Here is a 22,827-nt window from a genome sequence, read left to right on the forward strand (position 1 = left end):
AGTTGAAATTTGTTAGATATCTGAGGAGGTATATCATTTGGAAATAATTTCTTAATGACCCTAGCCTGGGGAAGTGGGTTAGGTTGTGAGATCATGACTTTTAGATGGGAGTCAGAGGGAGGATTGCTGGGCAGTTGCCCAGGAGTTGTCCATGCAGCTGTGGTAGGCAGGGCCCTTTTGTCTTTCACCTTATTTTGTTCTTGCAATTACTGTCTCAATAGTGAAACATTCTTCTGGGTCACTCGTGTCTTTTTAGTAATTAGTTTGTCTTTAAAATTGTTTTTTTTAAAAAATATATATGTGAATGCAAATAATATCTGACCCACAGCAAGTACTGGAGTTTAAATGACTTTATCCAGCAGTGAAAATTATAATCTTGTCCTAATTCCAATATAGTTCCACACAGTATACCCTGAATTCAGGGACCACGTCACTTTGTTCACAATGAAACGGACAGATTTGTTGTTAAATGTCCAGTATGGTCATTTTGTCATAATTTTGTTTTGTTTTGTTTTTGTTTTTTGATACAGGGTTTCTCTGTAGCTTTGGAACCTGTCCAAGCCTGTCCTGGAACTAGTTCTTATAGACCAGGCTGGCCTCAAAGTCACAGAGACCCACCTGCCTCTCTCTGCCTCCCAAGTGCTGGAATTAAAGATGTGCGCCACCACTGCCTGGCTTCTTACTCTACCTTAGTACTTGGTCCTTCCTATGACAAACTTCCCATCCTGGAGCTACTCAGGGCTGCCAGATGTCTGTCATCTGATTCATAAATGTTAGTGCTTTGGAAAATCCAAGGAATTTAGTAGTTGTCTGCCAGGAAAATGGAGATTAACACCAAACTACATTTTTCAATATCCCAGTTATCTCAGAATAGATACCAAAGTAGGCAAACCTCAAAAATTTAAAACTTACCAGTCAATTTGCTGTTTGAAACTTACTTTCTGCCTAAAAGCATGTGCTTTTTACAATATTGTCTTCATTTGTTGATCGTACTAAGTTTCAAGTATTTCCAATTATGGTGTCTTAATATTTTCATAAATTGAATACTCCTTTTGTTCATTTGTTTCGTTTCGAGACAGGGTTTCTCTGTGTATAGTCTTGGCTCTCCTAGAACTTGCTCTGTAGATCAAGCTAGCCTCGAACTCACAGAGATCCGCCTGTCACAGAGACATACACAGATCACAGAGATCCTCCCGAGTGCTGAGATTAAAGGCATGTGCCACTATCACCCAGTAGGTGTGTTTGTAATGTGAAGACAAGCAGAAAAATCAGGTTATCTTTTTTTGTTTAGCTATCTGTAGTAAAGGAAGAAAGTTGAATAGGACAGGGATATGGCATTGTAGAAAATGAGGTTTGGACTGGTATATGCAGTGGAGTTGATTAGGGGATGCCATAGAAGAATAAGCATCATGACTTAGGGATTATGTAAGAATAATGAAAGAGGGGCTGGAGAGATGGCTCAGAGATTAAGAACATTGCCTGCTCTTCTAAAGGTCCTGAGTTCAATTCCCAGCAACCACATGGTGGCTCACAACCATCTGTAATGAGATCTGGTGCCCTCTTCTGGCCTGCAGGCATAAGTACAGACAGAATATTGTATACATGATAAATAAATATTAAAAAGTGTTTAAAAAAAAGAATAATGAAAGAATGTTCTATGATGTCAACCTTAAAAAGTAGGCTTAATGGAGAAAGCAGAATGCTAAGCCCCCATTTAAGCCAAAACTTTATTTGACATATTTTCTGAATTGGAAGCCTAATGTATTAGGGTATAGTTACTTATATTTGTCTGGTATTAACACACACTTTATTTTATTGGTATAATTGAAAACTATGATTAGTATGATTCACCACCTACCCCCAATCAGGGTTTCTTTGTTTAGTCTTGACTGTCCTGAAGTTCATACTGTAGACCAGGCTGGACCAGGCTAGCCTTGAACTTTGTGATCCACCTGTCTCTGTTGCCCTAGTGCTGGAGTCTAAGATGGGCTCCAACACATGTTGTCCTGTAGTATAATTAACTTTTAAAGAAACATATAAGGATAGAAGTCCTCCTGAAATCCTTTGGTCTGTTGTAGCATGATTAATAAAATTCCAGTCAGATATTAAAGTTCAACCTTGAAGGTCAGAAAAGCAAAACAGTCAGCCACTGGCTGTTACCTCTGCCTTAGTCCAAAATGGTGATTCTGCCTCCAGAAATTCCCCAGAATGAGACTGTATATGAGAGCTGTCTCCTCCTGTATTATATTCCTTTCTAGGGCTGGGATTAAAGGCACACACCACTGCTGCCGCCCAGTCCTTATGACAAACTATTGTGGCCATTGGGATTAAAGGTGTGTGTCACCACTGCCTAGTCTGTAAGGCTGGCCAGTGGGGCTGTTTTACTCTCTGTTCTTCAGGCAAGCTTTATTTATTAAAATGCAAATATAATATTGCATCTCCCTGTTTGTCTAAGATAAAAAGAACGCTATAGCTAATATAAGAAAAACTATATACAATAAGTACTATAACTATATACAATATATACAGGCAATAAGAGCACCAACAATGTCTTGTCCTTTTACATTTGACAAATTCAAAGAAAATGCTCCATATCTATCCTATCTTGGTGAATCCAAAGTCCTGTATCTATTACTTTCTATTGTACCAATTTACTTTCTATTATAACTTGCTTTCTGCATCAAGTAAGCAAGGAAAACTATAACTATATATATCTAGTCTTCAACTCTCTTAGAGTTCCAGAAAGGAGATAATATTAACTGTGTAAGCAGGAAGTGCGAGCAAATGACTTCTAAAAAAATGTGAGAAATGACAGAAACAGCTGGCTGCCTGGACAGTCACCAGAGTTCTCTGCAGCGTTGGGACATCTATCTTCGGCTTGTAGGCCTAGCATAACCAACATACTTTTCTGTGAAGCAGGATATTCTGAAGGGCTGTTCCCCCTGTCTTGACAATGTTTGGCAGTCACTTTCTTTGTGTACTACTTGTGCAATTAGGACAGCATGCTGTCAGCAGTTGAGGCAAGGACATTGTCTTGCCCAGTGGCTTACTTTTGCCACAAAGAAAGTAAACTCCAGGTAGAGTCTTCAGTGCCCATTATCTTCTCTGCAATAGATTGGTGCTGCCAGGAGCAGACATGTCTCATTGTCATAAAAAAGAGCCTGTGTTATTAGAACACCTTAAATGCCATATTCTTTAGATCTCTGAAGTGTTTGAAGATGACTTGTCTATCTAAAATATATCTTTGTTTGACCTTGAAAACATACCTAATGTGACTACAAGTTTGATTATAATAGGTGACTAATTACTAACCTCTATTTCCTTATTATTCTAAACAGTTGGTAATAATAACTTTCAAAGGCTAGAAATTTGCATTACTTTATTAAATGAGCTGTATAGGTGCAATACTTTGAACAAGATTGGGCACGTATGAACAGAATGTTTTAACAAAATTAATCTCAAATTTGTATCAATGTACAAAAGTTCAATCCAATGTAAAACAATTAAAACTAATAGTTGCTTTTTAAAAGTGGATTCAATTATGTATATTTTGGGGCTGGAGATATGGCTCAGAGGTTAAGAGCACTGGCTGCTCTTGCAGAGGTCCTGAGTTCAATTCCCAGCAACCACATGGTGGCTCAGAACCCTCTATAATAAGATCTGGTATCCTCTTCTGGCATACATTCATACATGCAGCCAGAACACAGTATACAAAATAATAAAATAAATCTTTAAAAAAAAATCTACCTTTTAATCTTATATCTATAGCCTACCTTTTTCTTTTCAGAGTAGATTCATTAATCTACCCTTTTTTCCTATCATATCTGTATCCCTCTGTTTCTTTTTAAAACAGGAACCTTGAACCTAATTTCCCTTTTTTAACTTTTTTTCCTGACCATTATCAATAATAACTTGTAACCAGTCCCCCTAAATAATGACAAATATCCGTTGAACAACTCAAAACCACCCACTTCACCTCTTGGGAATGTGGGCACCATATTCTTAAATTTACTTCTTGTTGTTTGGGGGCAATGGTATCTTTAGTGGATCCTGAAAAGAAAAATTTGGGTTAATTGTCGGATCCTCAGAAAGATAGCTTGTGTGTGTGTGTGTGTGTGTGTCTGTGTCTGTGTGTGTGTGTCCGTGTCCAGTCTGTGCGTAATGGGAAAGTGGGAAAGTTCAGGGCTTTTCTCAAGTTCTGGTTAGAGTAGTCTGCTATGCTGTATCATCTCAACTAGCCACCTTGAAATTATTCTGAGCAGTTTGTAGTCCAAAGCCGATCATTAAGTGGTACTATCAGCTGTGTGGCATCATATGGACTAGATGGAATCGTTGTTGTGGGGCCCCATCTTCTTCCTGGATACTTCAGAGATTACTGTAGGAAAATTTATTGTTCACTGTGGAAAACTTAGCATTATTCATATCAAAATGGATAGTTGGAATTTCAATGGACATGCATTCAAAGAACGGTACCATAGAGACAGAAATTAGTATAGGAAGTAGTAGAATTTTTTAAAGCAGAGTATTGATAAACTTCGTCCCTAGACTTTATCTTCCTTCTGTCCCACACCAGGTGTCTCTCCTTCTTGGATTTAGAGGAGAGCCACAGTCCAACTCCAAAGCCAGCTTTGATTTTTAAGTGAGTCAGGACTACCATTATATTGAGAAGTAAGTAGATATGTATGTTTAGGTAGTGTGATTTTACCCTGCAGAGAATATTGGTATCATATGTCAGATTTTTCTTTGCATGGTGTTTTTTTTTTTTCTGGATAACTCTCTTTTCTGCTTTAGGCATCTAGATGTCCAAGGTCTCTCAACTTCTTGAAAATGGGTATTTTCTGTTTTCCTGCTAAGACAAGACTGGAACCGTGCCCCAACCCTTGTAGGATTGTCACCTGTGTGGATGAGCTGTCATTTCCCTTTATCAAGAAGTTTCTCGTTTCCAAACCGAATCTTGATGAATTTTAATGTTATCCATAGATTTTCTTCTGTGAAAACAAGCATGAAACCCCTCTCTATGACTGGGATTAAAGGCGTACACCACTACCACCTATTTTTATGGGAAACTAGGGTGGCTGCTGGGATTAGAGGTGTGTGTCACCATGGTCTGGTCTGTAAGATTGACCAGTGGGGCTGTTTTTACTCTCTGATCTTCAGGCAAGCTTTATTTATTAAAATACAAATGAAATATCGCTGCAGTCTGTCATGTTTCTATCAGCCTTCTTTTGCTTCATTTGTATCTGCTTTCTTCGCTTGTATCTGGATCACAAACATGCTTTGATAAGTTGCCAATAGATTTCTTTAGAGATATTGTGACTCTTTTTTTTTTTTTTTCTTAAAGATTTGCCAAAGAGTCTCATCATGTAGCCCTGGCTATCGTGGAACTTGCTATGTAGACCAGGCTGGCCTCAAACTCATGGAGCTCTTCCTTCCTGCTTCTGCATCCCAAATGCTGGAATTGTACGTGTTTTCGTTATGCCTAGAAGATTATGACTCATGGTGTTATATAACTTGTGTGTATGTGGTCTCCTAGTGACAGGTGCTCAGACCACATTCTAGACCTATTGAATCAGACTCTCCTTGTCTTGCTGTTTTACATTTTGAAAAAAACCCTACAGATTGTGGTAGATAGTCCTAATTAGGACCTAGTGTACTACAGCTTTCAAAATGAATTTAATTTTTGTGTTTTGTTTTATTTCTTACCCAAGTGAACTTGAGATTTTTCATGGTAGAATGTCAAAACATGACCCCAAGCTTTCTAGTATTTTTGCCACTATTTCATGTTGTACTTAATATATTGGTAATGAAAAAGTAGACCCTTTCTGTTGCCATATATGCTTACACACATAGTTCTCCTGACTAGGATTTTCATTAACTTATTCTTTCTTGTGTCCTTTCAATTCTCTATTCTTTCTCTAAGCATCCTAAAAGACTTAACAAGCAAGTGAGCATCCTTCTTTTTACCATGTTGTGTTATTGACATAGACCTTACAACAAGCTCTAGAAACTGTATGATAATTAATTTGTGGGGCTGGAGAGATGGCTGAGCAGTTAAAAACCCATATTGTTTTGCAGAGGATATGAGTTTGCTTCCCACTACTTAGTCAGGTAGTTTACCACTCTGTAGCTCCAGCTCCAGGTAAACTGATGTCTCTGACCTCTTTGGTAATTCTTAGATGCATATTAACCACTCCCCCACCCATTAAAAATGAAAAAAAATACTAAAAGAATTTGTTAAATATGGTCTGCCTTATTTATTTTGGTTTATATATTTGTCACAACTAGTATGTCCAGTTCCTGGATGCATGAGAGAAGACTTACTCAGTTAAGCGATGTAGTTTGAGCTTTGTAAATAAATATTCCTTGAAGAAATAAGGGGAGAATAGCACAGCACTGAGTTTACTTGACGTGTCGATGGGATGCTTAGGAAAGAGGGTCGTAGTTCTCGTTCTGGCAAGTCTATGGATTTGATACTCTTCAGGGAAGACTTCACCTGTCAGATTAGATTCACTGGCATTCACACAAAATGCCTGTCCTCTCATTCTTAGAGATAGAAATTTTGGTTTCATGGGTACCATTCTCAGCACCACCTTATGTCTTGAATTTATGTTCCACCTAAGGCAGATCTCCTTTGTAGCGGGCATGCGTGTGTGTCTGAAACAAGTCTTCTTAAATCCCTGATTGTCCTGGAACACATTTTATAGATGACCCTTTCCATTGCTCCTGGAGTGTTGGATCTATAGAAACTTGTTACCATGCCCAGGAAAGGTTTTTTGAAGTCCAACTTTATTGTTTTGCTTTGTTTGTTTGTTTGTTTGTTTGTTTTTCTAAGATAGGGTTTCTTTGTGTAGCCCTGACTGTCCTGGAACTCACTTTGTAGACCAGCCTGGCCTCAGACCCATAGAGGTCTGTCTGCCTTACTCTTGCAAGGTAGTAAATGCTTTAAAATTAGGATGACCGGCAGTACTGTTTCTCGTGTGTAAAAGTAAATTGTTTGAAGTAGTTTAAAGGATTCTTCTTCTTTTTTTATTTAGAAATTTAATGTTTTTGGGCTGAACTCGTTGGAATGTGATGGAAATGTGTTATTACCAACTCACAGAAAACAGTTCAGTGATGCCTGTATTTGCTTGTTTTACACAAATAATAACAAGGCTATATATTTTTAGGTATATAGTTCAATAATGAATGTAACCACAGTAATGAGAGAGCATTTTGTGGTCAGTGATCTGACTTCCTGGTTCTTTGCACCCTTCGGTGCTGTTGATTGCTGAGCTGTACTAGTCTAAAATGGCTTGTTGTGGTACATAAGTTTTTTGTGTTTTGCCTCTTTGCCTTTTGCGTTCCTGTTGCATTCGTTGTTTGTTGCCTATGATAAGTTGAAACTTATCCCGTTTATAGTAATTTTTTAAATTTTATTTCATGTGTAAGGGTTCTTTGCTTGCGTGTATATTTGTGCACTACTTGAATGCCTGTTGCCTGCCAAGGCCAGAAGAAGGTATTAGATCCCCTGGAACTGGTACAGCTGTGACCTGCCATGTGGGTCACTGGAAAGACAGCAAGTACTCTCAGCTGTTGAGCTGTCTCTCTAGCCATCGCTGTTGTTATTTTATTTTAGAAGGTACATTAAAGTTAAACACATACACACGGTAAATTAGAATAAAGACACTTGTGTAATGGTTATGGTTGTTGCATGTGTCTGTTGTTTCTTTACTAGCTCCAGAACCACCTGCTTCAGAATCTCCTGGTATGCTGAGTCCCCGGTCTACTGTCAAACTCTGGTAATGTTTTTGTGGTAGGAGCAGTCTAAATCCTCGAGAGTATATGTCATGCTGTTGTGACTCCTATCACAATGCAGTGGTTGCTGTGCTTGGTCCAAGTTTTCTGTTCATCCTGTCTCAGTGCCAGCAACCTGCTATTTACTGTTGTGTCCCAGGATTTGCTGGCCTAGAAATACTGCTCTCTTCCAATCTAGCTGTTTGATAAGGAAAGCTCAATTCCTTCCTTTCCACTTACAGAGTGTCCTCAAACACACCAACCCCCACCAGTATCATTATTTCTCAGATAAAATAGGGTGAATAATTGGTCTGTGTTTGTTTTGAAGATTGCATTAATTTGAACAAAACACTCTAGGAGAGCAGTGTGGTAAAGTGATGTGTGTGTATGTGTTTGTTCTTGAGAAAGGGTAGCTCTGGTTAGCCTGGAACGTGCTGTTTAGAGTGGCCTTAAATCACAGAGATCCACTCGCTTCTCCCTTCTGCTTTTGGGATAAAAGGCATGTACTGTCACACCCAGCAAGTGTTTGGTTTTAAAAATACCGTTGTTATAATGTGTTTATTGCCAGCCCAAAGATACATACTCCATGTATTCAAAACAAGGTTTACCGTTTGCTGGTATGGTGTTACCTTGCTTCCTTAGACTTTAGACCTTTCTTCATGATCATTTCTTGTTCTCCTGAAATCTTTTTTATATTAGTAGTTCTTTTAGAAGAGAGCCTGTGGATGATAAACTTAGTTTTTGTGTTTTTTTTTTAATGTAAAAAATTTTTTTTAAAAATGTAAACATTTTTAAAATGTTTTTTTAAATGGTAGGCAGATGTTCACTAAACACGATTAGGTAGTTCTTTATTTTTACTACATTGGGGACTTCACCACTGAAGCAGCTTTTGTTCTTTGTTAATTCTGAACAGTTCTGAGCGTTATTACTTCTCACAACAGCCTCTGTTTTGTTTTCTGTCTTTTCTAAAACCTGTAGGAAGTAGGTAAAGGTTAGACCTACTCCAAGCCTTATATTTTCCTTATTTCATTTAATTTGTGTTTGAAACACAGTCTTTATTATTGTGGTTTAAACTAGCCTCAAATTCGTGTATCTTTGTCCTTCAGCCTGCCAACCGCTAGGACTACAGCTGTCCACCACCATGCTGGCTTCAGTTTTCTTTTATATTTTTATTTTCTGGTTCTATGTTCCTCCAAGATAGTGTCTTCAGAGCCACTTTCCAGCTTTGTTTGTTGCCTGGACAATTCATGTTTAACAGACATTATCCCTCTACAATCCATTGATTTACTTTCATTTCTATGAGAATTATGAACAGTTATTTCCTTCTTATCCATGAACTTCATAATTGCTTATTTAGCCAACTGTAGATTAAAAATTTTTGGATAAGAGGCGAAAAAAAAATAATAATGATGCACTGTACCGAACACTTACAGACCATGATGCATAACTACTACGTAAATAGCATTTATATTTTATTAGACATGATGAGTAACCTAGAGATGGTTTAAAACATATGCACAGATTTGCAAGCATATACTGTGGCACTTAACCTAAAAGAATCGAGCATTTGTAGAGTTTAATATTCATGGATATTGGGGAACCATTATACTTTTTTTTTTGTAGCTGTGTTGGTTGTGTTAGATAATGCTAGTATCTGATACCTGATTTTGTTTTTTTTAATTCTGTTAATTACTACTCTTGCAAAGTAGTACATGCTTTAAAATTAGGATGACCGGCAGTACTGTTTCTCATGTGTAAATGTTAATTGCTTGGAATAGTTTAAAGGATTCTTATTTCTTTTGGCTTGCTCTTGTGTGGTTTTCATGTTTATATTGTGATTAAAAAATAATAACTCACATTTGTGCAATATAATTACTTTGTTTCTACATTGCTAGGTCCTGTGGGATTGCCACTAACCCATAAATACTCTAAATTAATTTTTTGGTGTAAAGTCTGATCAGTTCGCTGTGAATTTCAACGCTTTTTCCAAGGGAAGAGGTTTGGGATTGCAGGGAAAGTTCCTGCTTGTTCTCTAGCTTGAAGAAGTACAGGTTGTATTCTGAGCATACTTCGTTGGTTGATGGCCAGAGAGGGTTCATTCTGGGGCTTGTGTAGCTAGAATCTAAGCCTGCTCACGTTGATGCATCCTTGCAAAATGGTCTTGTGATGGGTTCTTGTGTGTTCACCATCTTCAACTGGAGTAATAATGTTCATTTGCAGCTCAGACTTATATTCAGTTTCTTTCGAAGGTTGACATTAGTGCTAACTCAAGTGTGGTCTTCAAACCTACTCTTGATCTGAAAGTTGGGATGTATGAGGATCTTAAGGTATAGCCCAGCTTCAAGTGCAGCATCTATGAGTGACAATAGTTCCTAGCCATTTCCTGGAAGAATAATTGGGCAGAAAGGACCTTTGTTCTAAAAAAAAAAAAAAAAAAAAGAAAAGCTCTGTCAACAACCCTCAAGTGGCAGGAGGTTCTGAGGCTCAGATAAGAACTGCAGACTCAACTGACACTTTAAGTTTAGTCCAAGAAGAGAGCGGCCATGCTGTATATTCTCATCTCCAGCATGCAAAACTAAGTTAATGAATGTATGTAGTTTGAAGCAACTGTGTTTAGTAGTTTTTTACGGCAACCAGAGAAACAAATACAGCTGTCAAGTTCCTCAAAATGTGCTGGAGCAGCTCATGTATCAGTCTTTTCAAAAGGAAGATTGGAGTCTGTTTAACATAAAGGAAATGGCAAAAGGACCTCACCTGAGTAAGCAGGAATGAGAGCAGGTTCTCTTTTTAAAATGGACAGGTTTAAAAGCAAAAGCTCTCCTCAAGACCAAACAGAAAAATAACAATGAGTTTAAAAATATACTAGCCTCCATGTCTTCTAAGATGGCATTATTTCCTAGCAAGTGTCAGCAAATCAGACTTGCTTCCCAGCTCATCTATATTTTAGCTCCCAAAGGTGATCATTTTGGAGCTGGAGAGACGGTTCAGCAGTTCAAAGCACTGAATGCTCTTTTAGAGGGAAGGAAAGGGGGAAGGAAGAAAATCTACCCATTCTAACTACAATTGATTGCCTCACATGACTCAGGAAATACTGCAAGATACTCCACTTTGAACAAAACTTCTGCAGACTCTCATAATTCTTAAGACTAAAGGCAGCTACAATTACTAACAAAATTACTTCAATAAAATTTAAATATAATTTATTTTCTATACTCCGAGACAATTCAAAACACATAAATAAATGGAATGCTAGTATGGTTTTTATAATATAGTAGCCAGTAAGCACATTAACTGAATTATAAATTAAAGATGCAGTTGATTAATCACTCCATCACCGTCTTAGCTTCACATGCACATTGTCAGCAGTCTATGGGCAAAACAGGACCATTTCCATCACCAGCTTCTGAACAATACTGCTTTGGGAAAATTTTAACCAAATGTATCACTTTTGACACATTTGGTAATATGATTAATGTATAAAGAGTTTATAACACTCTTTAAATAACTTAAAGTTTTAGAAGAGACAGTAAAATAGTAAGTAGACAGGATAATCAGTTTAAATTAGACAAACAATTCCCATATCTAAATGCTTATTGGTTCAGGACATTTCCTTATTGAAATTTGTCCTACTGATAAATAGTAATACTGGAGCGTCATAATGTCCTTCAGCAGAAGATCCTATATGGAGTAGTGCTTAGTATACTTAAGTATTATGCTATATAGTTCTTTGAAAATTTTAAGTGACTAGTAGAACTCCACTTTTAAATGTTTTGTTATTTAACTGTTTCTTATATAAAAATGTGTTTCTAGTGCTTTATATAAACTGTACTATTGGGTAGCATTTCACTCCAGCTTAGAGAACTGCATAATGTTTTTTTTTTCCACTGAGAAGTCGCTGGTCAAATGTAAAGAGCATATAAGTCGTTGAAATCAGAATATAGCCACTTTTAAATAGCTTTGAAAAATACACTTCACAAATACACTGTATAATAGAAAAATTCAAATAAATTATGTAGCTTTATATAGTTTTGTATTTTAAATAGCCCCCTGGAGTAAAATTGACACACACAAAGTTTACTCACTTAGTAAATGCAGTTTAGTCTCACCTCTTTCTTTCTTCCCAACAACTGTTTGTTTTGTACATCTGTTTTACAGTGAAATTATAGAACCCATGGTCTTAGTGACTGGCCTCTTATTTCCTGTTATACCTCTCTGTAGCAGGTATCAGCACTCATCTCTTATATTTTGGAATAATATTTCACTGTAAGTCTGTGGCACATGTTTAGCAGTTGATAGACATTTGGATTGGTTCTGGACCGATGTTTACGATGTGTAATAGTACCACTGAGGATAATAAATAGTTCCACTGAGAAAACTCTGGATAAGATTTTCTGTTGAGGTATTTCATTTCTGTATATATCTAGGAGCAAAATCGTTGAATCATATGTTACTCATGTTTAACCTTTTAAAAATTACTTTAATTAATTGATTAATCTTAGTTTTGGGAGCCAATTCATTGCAATTTTGATTTCCTTTTCCTGAACACTTGTTCTAATTTCATTTCAATTGCTATGATAAAACTTCCTGTCATAATGCAACTTAGGGAGAAAGGATTTATTTTAGCTTACAGTTCCAAGTTACAGTTCATTCCAGGGAAATGAAGGCAAAAACTTGAAGCAGCTAATCATATCACATCCAAAGGACCAGAGAGATAAAGGCGTGCATGCCTCTTAGTGCTCAGTTTGCTTTATTGGTGCCTCTCCTGGAACTAGCTCTTGTAGACCAGGCTGGCCTCGAACTCACAGAGATCCGCCTGCCTCTGCCTCCCAAGTGCTGGGATTAAAGGTGTGTACCACCACTGCCCGACATTTTTTTGTTTTTGATAGTTTGCTCTTTATACACTTAAGAGTTCAGGAGCTCTTGCCTAGGGAATGGTGCCACCCATAGTAGCCTTGGGCCGTGTTCACTAATGAAAATAATCAAGTCGCCCACAGACTACCTACAGACCAGTTTGATAAACAGTTCCTTGTTGAAACTCTCTTTCCAGATAATTTTACAGTCTGTCACATTAACAATTAAAACAGTCAAAGTGATAATGATATTGATCTTTTTGTGTTTTGATCATTCATATATTTTCTTTGAGAAATATCCATTCTAATTCTCTGTTCTCTTGGTGTTTGTTACTGAACTTAGAGCCTTGTTGGTGATGAACAAGTACCCTACAATTGAAATGTATTCTTCATTTCTTTACCCACTTTTATTAGTATGTATTTTTAATAGTTGTAAGAGATCTTTATATATTCCAGGATATAAGTCTCTTTTCAGTAATACAATTTTGAAATACTTTATCTTGTTGAATGGATTCTTTGTTTTCTTGTTGTTTTCCAAGGAATATAAGCTTTTCCTTTGAAACCCAGGCATGGCTGTGAGTGCTTAAAATTCCAGCAGTATTGAGGAGAAAGACAGAAGAATATCTGGGCTCACTGGCCTATCAGCTTAGCCAAATCTGCTGGTTCCAGGTCCCACTGAGAGACCCTGTTCCAAAAAGTAGGATGAACAACTTCTAAGGAGTAACCGAAGATTAACCTCCAACCTCCATGTACAAGTGTTCCTATTCATACACACACACCCACACACACACACACTCACAGACATACACTTAAATTTAAAGAATTCATTGCATTTACTTATTGACGGTAGGAAGATGACGTGTCACAGTGTATGTTTGGAGGTCAGAGGATAACTTCAGATTATTCATTCTCTCCTTCCATCATGTGCGTTCCCTGTATTTGAACCTAGGTCCTCAGGCTTGGCAGCAGGTACTTTTACTTGCTGAGCCATTTTTCCTGTTCAGAAGTTTTTTTAACTGTGATAAACTATGGTTTGTCTTCTTTCCTTTTATTCATTTGTTTTAGTGTTGTGTGTAAGAAGCACTGCTTGACTCAAGATCATGAAATTTATTCCTATTTTTTTCTTTTTCGAGTTTAATAGTTCTGGCTCTTTCATTTAGTTTTTAATCTCTGTGTGTGTGTGTGTGTGTGTGTGTGTGTGTGTGTGTGTGTGTGTGTAGGGAAAAGGGAGGGAGGGAGGGGCTGGGAATGGAGAGGAGAGAGAGTTAGCATTCAGCTTTTTAAAAATATTATTTTTATTTATATGTATACATCTGTGTAAATATGTACCACATACCTGGTTGCTGTAAGAGTTTGATGAGGGCGTTCAAGCCCCTGTAGCTGAAGTTATACCTAGTATGAGTACTAGGAACTGAAGTTTGGTCCTGGAAAAGCAGCATCAGTAACCACCTAGCAATCTCCCCAGCTAACCCCCACCCCATGCACCTTTTTGGTTATTTCAGCATCATTTGTTCTAAAGATTCTGTTTTAAAGCCATTTGTCTTGGTAATATTTAAATTGAAATATTTTTGGTTCCTCCTCATTCATTTTCTAATATTTCTTCTATAGAATAGATTCATAGGTTCTTTCTCTCTTCTTTTTTTTTTTTTTTAACAGACATTGTCTCTCTACATACCTCTGGCTGTTCTGGAACTTTTTTTTAAAAAAAAAAAGATTTATTTATTTATTATGTACACAGTGTTCAGCCTCCATGTGTCCCTGCAGGCCAGAAGAGGGCACCAGACCTCATTACAGATGGTTGTGAGCCACCATGTGGTTGCTGGGAATTGAACTCAGGACCTCCAGAAGAGCAGTCAGTGCTCTTAACCTCTAAGTCATCTCTCCAGCCCCCATCTGGAACTTTTTTGTAGACTAGCCTGGCCTCAAATCACAAGGATTCTCCTGACTTTGCCTCAGGTGCTGGCCTTAAAGGTGCACACCACCATGCCTGGCCCTGGAATAGTTTCTTGATATAAGTTATCTTTTGATCTGTTGATACATATGACAAGCCTACGCTTGGTGAGATAACTTGACCCTGGTGGTCTTTTAGGTAGTTGATATTTCAGCACACTTTACAGTGCTCTTAGAAACTTTTTAAAAGAATGCCACCTCGGCTGGATTTGTGGAGCGTGCTGTAATTCTAGCATTTGAGAGGCTATGCAGGAAGTCTCTAGTTCTTAAGCCCGTCTCAACTACACAGCAAGTTTGAGACCAACCTTTTCTATAAGAAAGACCCTGTTCCCAAGGAGGGAAAGGGGAAACCCCCTTTCCTTCAAGTGTTAGGTCATACATCAGTGTGTATTCAAAACAAATAATTGGGGCATAATGTTGGGTTTTACATTGACTCTTGCTGTCCTGAACTGATATGAGAAGTAGCCTCAGTTACTATGAGGTGTAGGTCATTAAAAAAAGCTTTAGAAGAAGCTGTCATCATTTTTGTAAGCAGGAGTGTAAATATAAGGCTAAGCTACTGCTCCTCTTTAAGTGAGTTCTACAGGGTAGTTTCATCCAGTAGAAATGCAGTGTGTACCTTCCTTGTCACTTAAACTTCCAATGACCACATTAAACAAAGTAAAAAGAGTCAAGTGAAATTAATGTTAATAATATACTTTAACTCATATATAAAAATCTTAAAATGTAATACATAGAAAATGCTAAAATATTTTACCTTTTTTGTTCTACTTTAGAAATTCAGTATATATTTCACAAAATGCACCTCAGTTCTGACTAGCCCTGCTGCCGGCTCTCAGTTTTGTGGCCAGTGACTGCTGTACTGGGCAGCACAGTTCCAGCTGTTTTGATGTGATAGACAGGGGAGAGCCTTAGCATAAAAAATCTTAATTTACTCATCATGGTATACTGACTGTCTTCTAACCGATAGAACTAGATTTCAAGTGCTTTCTGCCTGTGTGTTCAGTGTAGTCCTTACTGTCTTCTTAACACAGGAAGTCTGGGACATGTTTAGCTGGGTAGGCAGTATTTGGGTGAGGAATGTAAGACACAGGTACCTGGGGGTTTCAGCTGAGAAGCAACAGACTCATTTTCTCCTGCAACCACAGGGCTTTCTGTTCTCTAAGAAGTACAAATGAAATGCCAGCCCTCCTTAGTGGAATTGATGTTTGACCTTCACTCTTGGACATTTGTCAGTGTCTATATATGTTTTTGGTGATCACAGCTGTATGTATATACTCATTTATGCATATGCACGTTATGCCATGTGGCTAAACTTGGTAAATAACTTGTGCCTTTACTTTACATTGTATGTGTCAGATGTTTCTGAAGTTTTGTGGTATGGACCATAACATTTGTCTAAAACCACTGATAGAAATGCATTCAAGGATTCTGTCTAAAGTAGTCAGATATGGCAGCTTTCAAAGTGTATCACTGAACAAAATAGGTCAGATGGATCTGTCCACGCTCTGGGAAAATGTGTCATGCTTGTCATTCTGACCCAGGGGAAATGGACCACCTGTAGCATTTCTCTGCTTCCCCACTTCCCTACGTCCTTGTGGATTCTAGGGCCCTCTTGCGCAAGGGAGGCCTGTGTTGATGATGAGTCCCTTTTTCAGTGTCCCACTGCGATCCTAAAGTCTGCTACCCTGGAAAATAGAGCTGGTGTTTTCAGTGGTCCTGTGGTGTAGCAAGTAGGAATGGATGTGACTGTTTTACTTGGCGTTCTTGAGCTGTCCCGCTACAGGTTCCTTGGTCGCGCTTGGCTTTTGCTTTTCATGCTCTTTGCAGTCCCACTCTGTGCTAATGACATTTGGAATTTTCCCTGGTTTCTACTCTTCCTCCTCTCATTTTTTTATTTGTGGCAGGTTTTTTTTTTGATAGTCATATTAGCAATAGTTAACACATGCTAAGAACACTATAGTACAGAAAGTGTGGTGGGGCTTTCATATTCAGCCAAGAGGTCTTATTCTTCTTTTTAAAATTGAATAAATAAAGTAGTGATTTGAACATTTCTCTGGCCCTGGTTTTACACATCATCTCAGTACAAGCTAGCATCTTTCCTCTGATAGTTGATCTTGTTGGGATTCTAGGCTGGAGCAAGAGTCTGGCGGTGAAAGATTTGGAATTATCCTCTACTATGAAGCGAGTAGTACTGTCCCAAAGGAAATTCATGTGCTTTTAGAAAAAGTGTGTGTGTACTGGGCAGTGGAAATTACACTTACCCAGCACATGGGTGTTATTACAATTCTCCTTGCTCCTTAGCTGCACACCTCTCATGTTACGGTTCTGATTGTGACACCCGGGAGTGACTTCCTCAGCCCGGCGGGGGTGATTCCCACCAATTCTTCCCCTACTCCTTGCAGAGGTCAGAGAAAATGATCCTAATCCTATCCATAATCCATAATCGGAAGATTGCCGAACAGCCAGGAGGGCTTTGACATCCAAACTGAGTTATTATGTTTCTTTTTTTTCTATTAGTACTTGGTTAGAAATAGTAATTAACTTTGATGTAAGTTCATCCCTCATTTTGTTTTGTGTGTGTGTGTGTTTTTTTTCTTCAAGACAGGGTTTCTCTGTATAATGTTGGCTGCCCTGGAATTTGCTTTGTAGACCAGGCTGACCTTGAACTCTCAGAGACTCACTTGCCACTGCATCCCATTTTATAGACCCTCATTACGAATAGTTTACTTTTTTTTTTAAATTTTCCTGAAATTTTTATTTTTCTTTAGACTGAGTAGAATTCCATTGTGTACATGAACCACACTGTCATTCTCCATTCATCTGGCGAATAGTTTACTTTTACGTGAATAAAATTGGTATTGTGTATGCTATTCTTGATAACTCAAGGTTTTATGTGAGTCCTCCAAGCTTTTGCTTATATTCTGAATATTTCTGTGCTTTATAAAAGTATACTATATATTACTTAATCTATTGGGGATAGCTAGAAGTTGCAAAACATGTTTAGTATATAGACAACATATGATATATTTGACAGTAGTGTTTTTCCTTTATTTCTGGTTTTGCAGAATGGCTGTGATAAGCAAGGTTGAATTTTAAAATAAATGTAACTGTTTTAAACTAAACCTAATCTTATTTTAGTTATTTCTGTAGCAAGCAAATTCTGATTTTTTTTCTTTTCTTTTTTTGGAGGGAGGAGGGTTTGGTGTTCAGGGTTTTTTGTTTTTGTTTATTTTGCTTATTTGTTTTGCTTTTGAAGACAGGGTTTATCTCTGTAGCTCCGGCTGTCCTGGAATTCGCTCTATAGACCAGGCTAATTTCAAACTCAGAGATTTGCCTGTCTCTGCCTCCTGAGTGCTGACAAATGCCACTACCACCTAGCTAATTCTGATTTTTCAAGTAAGAGCAAACTAACTCCTTTAATAAGCTGATGGCTGCATGTACTTGCCTTTAAATAATCTCCACAGGATATTTTCTAACTTATAAAGTTGTACATCATAGGCTAGGGTACTCTTTCATTACAATAAACTCTTATAGCATTGTCTAAAAAATACTGAATCTCTGAAATGAAAAGATGCTTGTAAGAAATACTCCTTCATTAAAAAAGGAGGTCGCCACCCTCCCCCAGCTCATGTGATGAAACAGTGTTTGGATTCAACTAAAATGAGTAGAATGACTTTAACTGGAATTTCTTCTTAATGTGTGACAAATTCTTTTTTTTCCCTCATACTAAGAGACTTAAATTTTCCTGAAATGCATCATTTGCTTTTCGTAAATAGGATTTTTTTTTCCTGCTGTTTCAGGCCGGAGCCTCAACAGAAAGCTCCTTTAGTTCCTCCTCCACCACCACCGCCGCCACCACCACCACCACTGCCAGACCCCGTTCCCCCAGAGCCAGAGGAGGAGATTCTGGGATCAGATGACGAAGAGCAGGAGGACCCCGCAGACTACTGCAAAGGTGATGTGGTGGGGTGCAGGGTGGGCCTGCTCTCCTTGTCAGGTTACCCAGAAAGATGGGGATGGGCCAGGGGGATTAGTGCTGGAAGTACTTGATATTTATTAAATTAGTCTTCTAAATTTACTATAGGATGATGCCAGAAAGTATAGGTCATAGAAATTGTAAGAGAAAGAAAAACATGTATGTTTATATATACTCTATGCACCTTCAAACACATTTGATCTCTTACAATTAAATATAAAGGGCACAAGAAACCATCTAAGAAGAGCGAAGGGAACAGAAGGTACCAGGCTCCTGAGAGAAGCTAACTATAACTTTTATATTTGACTTTCAGATTTCTGCATGTTAGGCTAAAAGTAAAACATTTCCTTTTGTCTATAACAATACATAGTGCTCATTGTTTGTGAAAAAAAAAAAGCATGTATGTTGTTTATAGAGAGAGACTTCCTTGGTATTGTACTTAGTGAAAAAAGTCGTGCTGTGAGTTGGTTCTGCCGCTTAGTGTCAAAGTAGGTTTTATTTTCATCTGTCATTCCACAGAAGACACAGAAACTATAGATGTAGAATGTTCTTGTATTGATGTTTAAGATCAAAATTGTGCAGTTAAAACTCCTAAGCAGCAAGCATGTTGTATGATCGGTATCGAGAAACCCAAGAGCTAGAAGCTGGCTGTCCTTTATAGATTGGAATCTGAAGGTCTCTCTTTGGCTGTCTCCCTTGTCTTGCTCACTTGGATTTTTATTCCCTGCAATTATGAGATTCTGTGTTGTTGGTAAGATAGTTTCCCTGCTGCAGATTTAAGCATGTCATTCAGATTCTGTATAACATAAGGGTATGATGACATAAGGGTAAGATGTATATGTGAACCAACTATTAGCCCTTAGTGGTTCTCTGGGCCTGTAGTCAGGTCTTAGCAGTTTATCCTCATCTAATGAACGCAGTCAGTTGTGCTGTTGGCTAAGGAACAGCGTAGTTCAGTTGTCTGCTCAGAACATGGCTGTGTTAGTCTGGTGTGAAAGTATAAGAACTAAGTTCCTGTAATCTTATTCTCTGATAGAGACAGGTGTTTGCCCATAGAATTAATGTTTCCTTCTCTCCCCATCTCTCTTTCAGATTTTAAAAATTCTATGTATGAGCATGCTTTGCCTGCATCTATGCATTAGTGCCACATGCATATCTAGTGCCCTTAGAAGTCATAAGAGGACATCAGGTCTTCTGGAACTGGAGTTTTATAAATGTTTGTGAACCACCATGTGGGTGCAGGGAATTGAGCCTAGGTCTCCGGGAAGGCACATTAGAGATGGTGACAGTGTGCATGCTTGCAGTTCATGCTCATGCTGGTGTACTTTCACCCTGGGCGACAGTAGATTGATCCAGTCTCAAACACTGGGTAGGCAGGAGATGATAGAATCAGTCTGATGTTTCATAGAGAGAGAGATGCAGTTTGAAGATTCGGTCTGACCATGCAATCTGAGGATTCGTAGAGTCAGGATCACCCCTTTAGTTCAAGGATTCGGTAGAGGGTGTAAAAAATCTCTAGTGATTGGCTGCACTGCTTCTCTGATTTCTCAGCTTTTACCCCCGTACCCAACTCCAGGTTTTTATTATTAAGAGCAACTAGAATCTGTGCTATATTCTTTCGCTGTCACTTTTGTTCATCCTTAAACTTGGTAAGTAACTTGTGCCTTTCATTAGCATTGCATGTATCAAATAGATGTTTGTGAAGTTTTTGTGAGGACTGTAACCGTTTGTCTAAAATCTCTGATAGAAATACATTCAGGGAATCTGTCTACACAGTGAGGTTTTTGTTCCCATGGCACAATTACTTGAGATAATGAAAAGGAAGAGAAGGTTTATTTTAATTCCTGATGTTAGGTTTCGGTCCACGGTGAGTTACCCCTGTATCGTGTCAGGGTATGTCGAGAAAGTGGCCAGGAAGGAGAGAAAGAAAGATGTTAGATTCCTAATAATCAGTTCAAGGATATGCCTTACAGTGACCCACCTTCCTTCCCTCTTAAGGTTCTTCTATTTCCCAGTGGCACCATGGTCTGGTGACCAAGCCTTTAACACATGGCCTTTGAAATACATTGAAGATTAAACCATAACAAAATCCTAAGAATGGATTGAGGATGTCTGACGGAGAAACTGTAGCCTTCGTGTTCTTCTTCTTCATGGATAGAAAAAAAGAACAATTCACACTAAAACTGGGTGAACTAATAATGTTCATTGCCTCCTCTGAATACTTGTGAATATTTATCATTTTTGCCTATAATCAAGTACATTCTCCTATAAACTACAGTTTAGCCATAAGATTAGGAAGTTAACACTAATTTTAGCCCTATTCAACCAACTATTAAACTTCATTTTGAATTTGCTAGTTGCCTGATATCTCTCATTATAGAGAATGATTTGATGATAGAATCATATTATACATTTTGCTTATCTGTTTATTTAATCTATTTGGAAGGTATTTGCTTGGATTTTCTGGACCCCCCCCCCTTTTTTTTAGCTAATGTTTTTCAGAAAACCTCCAAAGTGATTTCTGTAATTGTGGACCAAACTTTCATTGTTTACTTAACTATTTTCTCAGTGTGTGGTAGCTGACACCACTTTATCTACTGTTTTCCTTTTGTTCTTAACCTGTCATGTACTTGTTTGTTGCCTGATCCTTACCAATAGCTCTTAGACTGGACTATTAAGAAAGGGCTTCCTTCTCGGGGCAGAATTCTACTTCACTAAGCCAAGGTGTCTCATGTTACTCCATCGGTTCCTCTTGTTTATATTGCCTCTGTTCCTAGAGAACCTTTGTCCTACAAGCCATTTTTCAGTTCTCCCCGAATAAAATAAGACATCAGGCAGCAGAGACACCGTTACCCTGGAACCCCATCACTCCACAGTATCCTCATGCCTCATTCATGACCAACTATCTGATTAATCTTTTTACTGCCTCAAGTTTACAGGTATATTTAAAAATCATGAACTATACATTTTTGCATAAAGGCCACTAGTTACATTTCTGCTGTTCCTTAAACATATTCATTGCTTCTGTCTGTTTGCCTTGGCATTCTCTTTGGAGTGGGACTTTTCTTGCTCTTTCTCTTTAGCCAGCATGCTCAATTATAGCTGTCCAGGGGATTATGGACTGGTATCTGAAAGACCTGAGTTTAGACCATGGCTCTTGCTTTTTGAATCTGTGTCCTTTGACAAGCATTTTTACCTGTAGTCTTTGATTTTTCATCTATAATATAATATCGTCCCCTATGTAATATGTAGTATCCTGCTTAAGATCCTACAGTAATTAAAATGAGATAAGCATGTGAGGTATATGGTTTGCCACCTGTCACGTCGATTATTAAAGAATATAAATTTCACTTCCTTGTGCCTGTCACTGTCAATCTCCTGCTATGTTTTTCTGTTGTCCCCATCGATAACTGGTTCCATTAGATTGTACCTGTCTGTCTTATGGAGAAGGAGTTCCTTAGTCTATAAACAGCTGTCAGCACTGGTTGTGTGGGCAAATTTCTGGGTAGGAACCGTAGCGATAGGCTGTGTGCTTTATTCAGTTTCTTGAGTTTGTTTTAACAGAATGATACATTTATTGAGCAAAACAAAGCAAAAGCCAAACATTACCAAGCCAATTTTTTGTTCATGCATACATGGGAAGATTGACTTTTGTTTGAACAAAAGACAGAGTTTATTTTTCTCATACATATGAGTGATCAGGATTATTTAAAAAATGCTTTTCAATTTTGTCCTAATCTATAAAATATTTTACAACTGTAAAATGTGTGGCTTGATATTTACCCACAGCATATACAATACTGCACTTTCCCACACTCCAGGGTTAAACATTAATAAGGCATCATGAGTTCTTAATGAAGACAATTTCTGAATGCTCTATGTAATACTCTACTTTATACAGCTCAGAAGGAAAATTATTAAAAAATTGCCTAGTAAATGTTAATGTTTTCAACTATTAGTGTTGGACTTGATAAGGTATATTTTGTGTATTTTCAGAATCTCTTAGATCTGCACTGGATTCTCCTGGAACTAATTTTTTTCTTTCATATTTTTGTTTGTTTGTTTAGTTAATTATTTAATTTCAACCAAAATTCTCCCCTTACTCCACATTCTCTCCAACATAAACTATTCTCAGTATTTTTGATCTTAGCTATTCTAACAGGTGCAAGATGATAACTCAGGGTTGTTTTAATTTGCATTTCCCTGATGATTTAGAATGTTGAGCAATTCCTTAAATGTCTTTTGGCCATTTGAGATTCTTCATTTGAAAATTCT

The 22,827-nt window shown here is 37.8% G+C and overlaps 1 protein-coding gene across 12 annotated transcripts in view; it reads left to right on the top strand.

The window, feature by feature from the left end:
• Srpk2 (SRSF protein kinase 2) overlaps positions 1–22,827 on the top strand; it is a 206,164-nt gene that overhangs the window by 120,742 nt on the left and 62,595 nt on the right. For all 12 annotated transcript variants that reach the window (XM_087902458.1, XM_085684120.2, XM_087902459.1 and 9 more), the window contains one exon: positions 18,377–18,531. In XM_087902458.1, coding sequence (XP_087758584.1) covers positions 18,377–18,531 — 155 coding nt within the window. The remainder of the gene's footprint in view (positions 1–18,376; positions 18,532–22,827) is intronic.

The sequence above is a fragment of the Myodes glareolus genome, chromosome 27, assembly GCF_982192425.1.
Source record: "Myodes glareolus chromosome 27, mMyoGla1.1, whole genome shotgun sequence".
NCBI lineage: Eukaryota > Metazoa > Chordata > Mammalia > Rodentia > Cricetidae > Myodes > Myodes glareolus.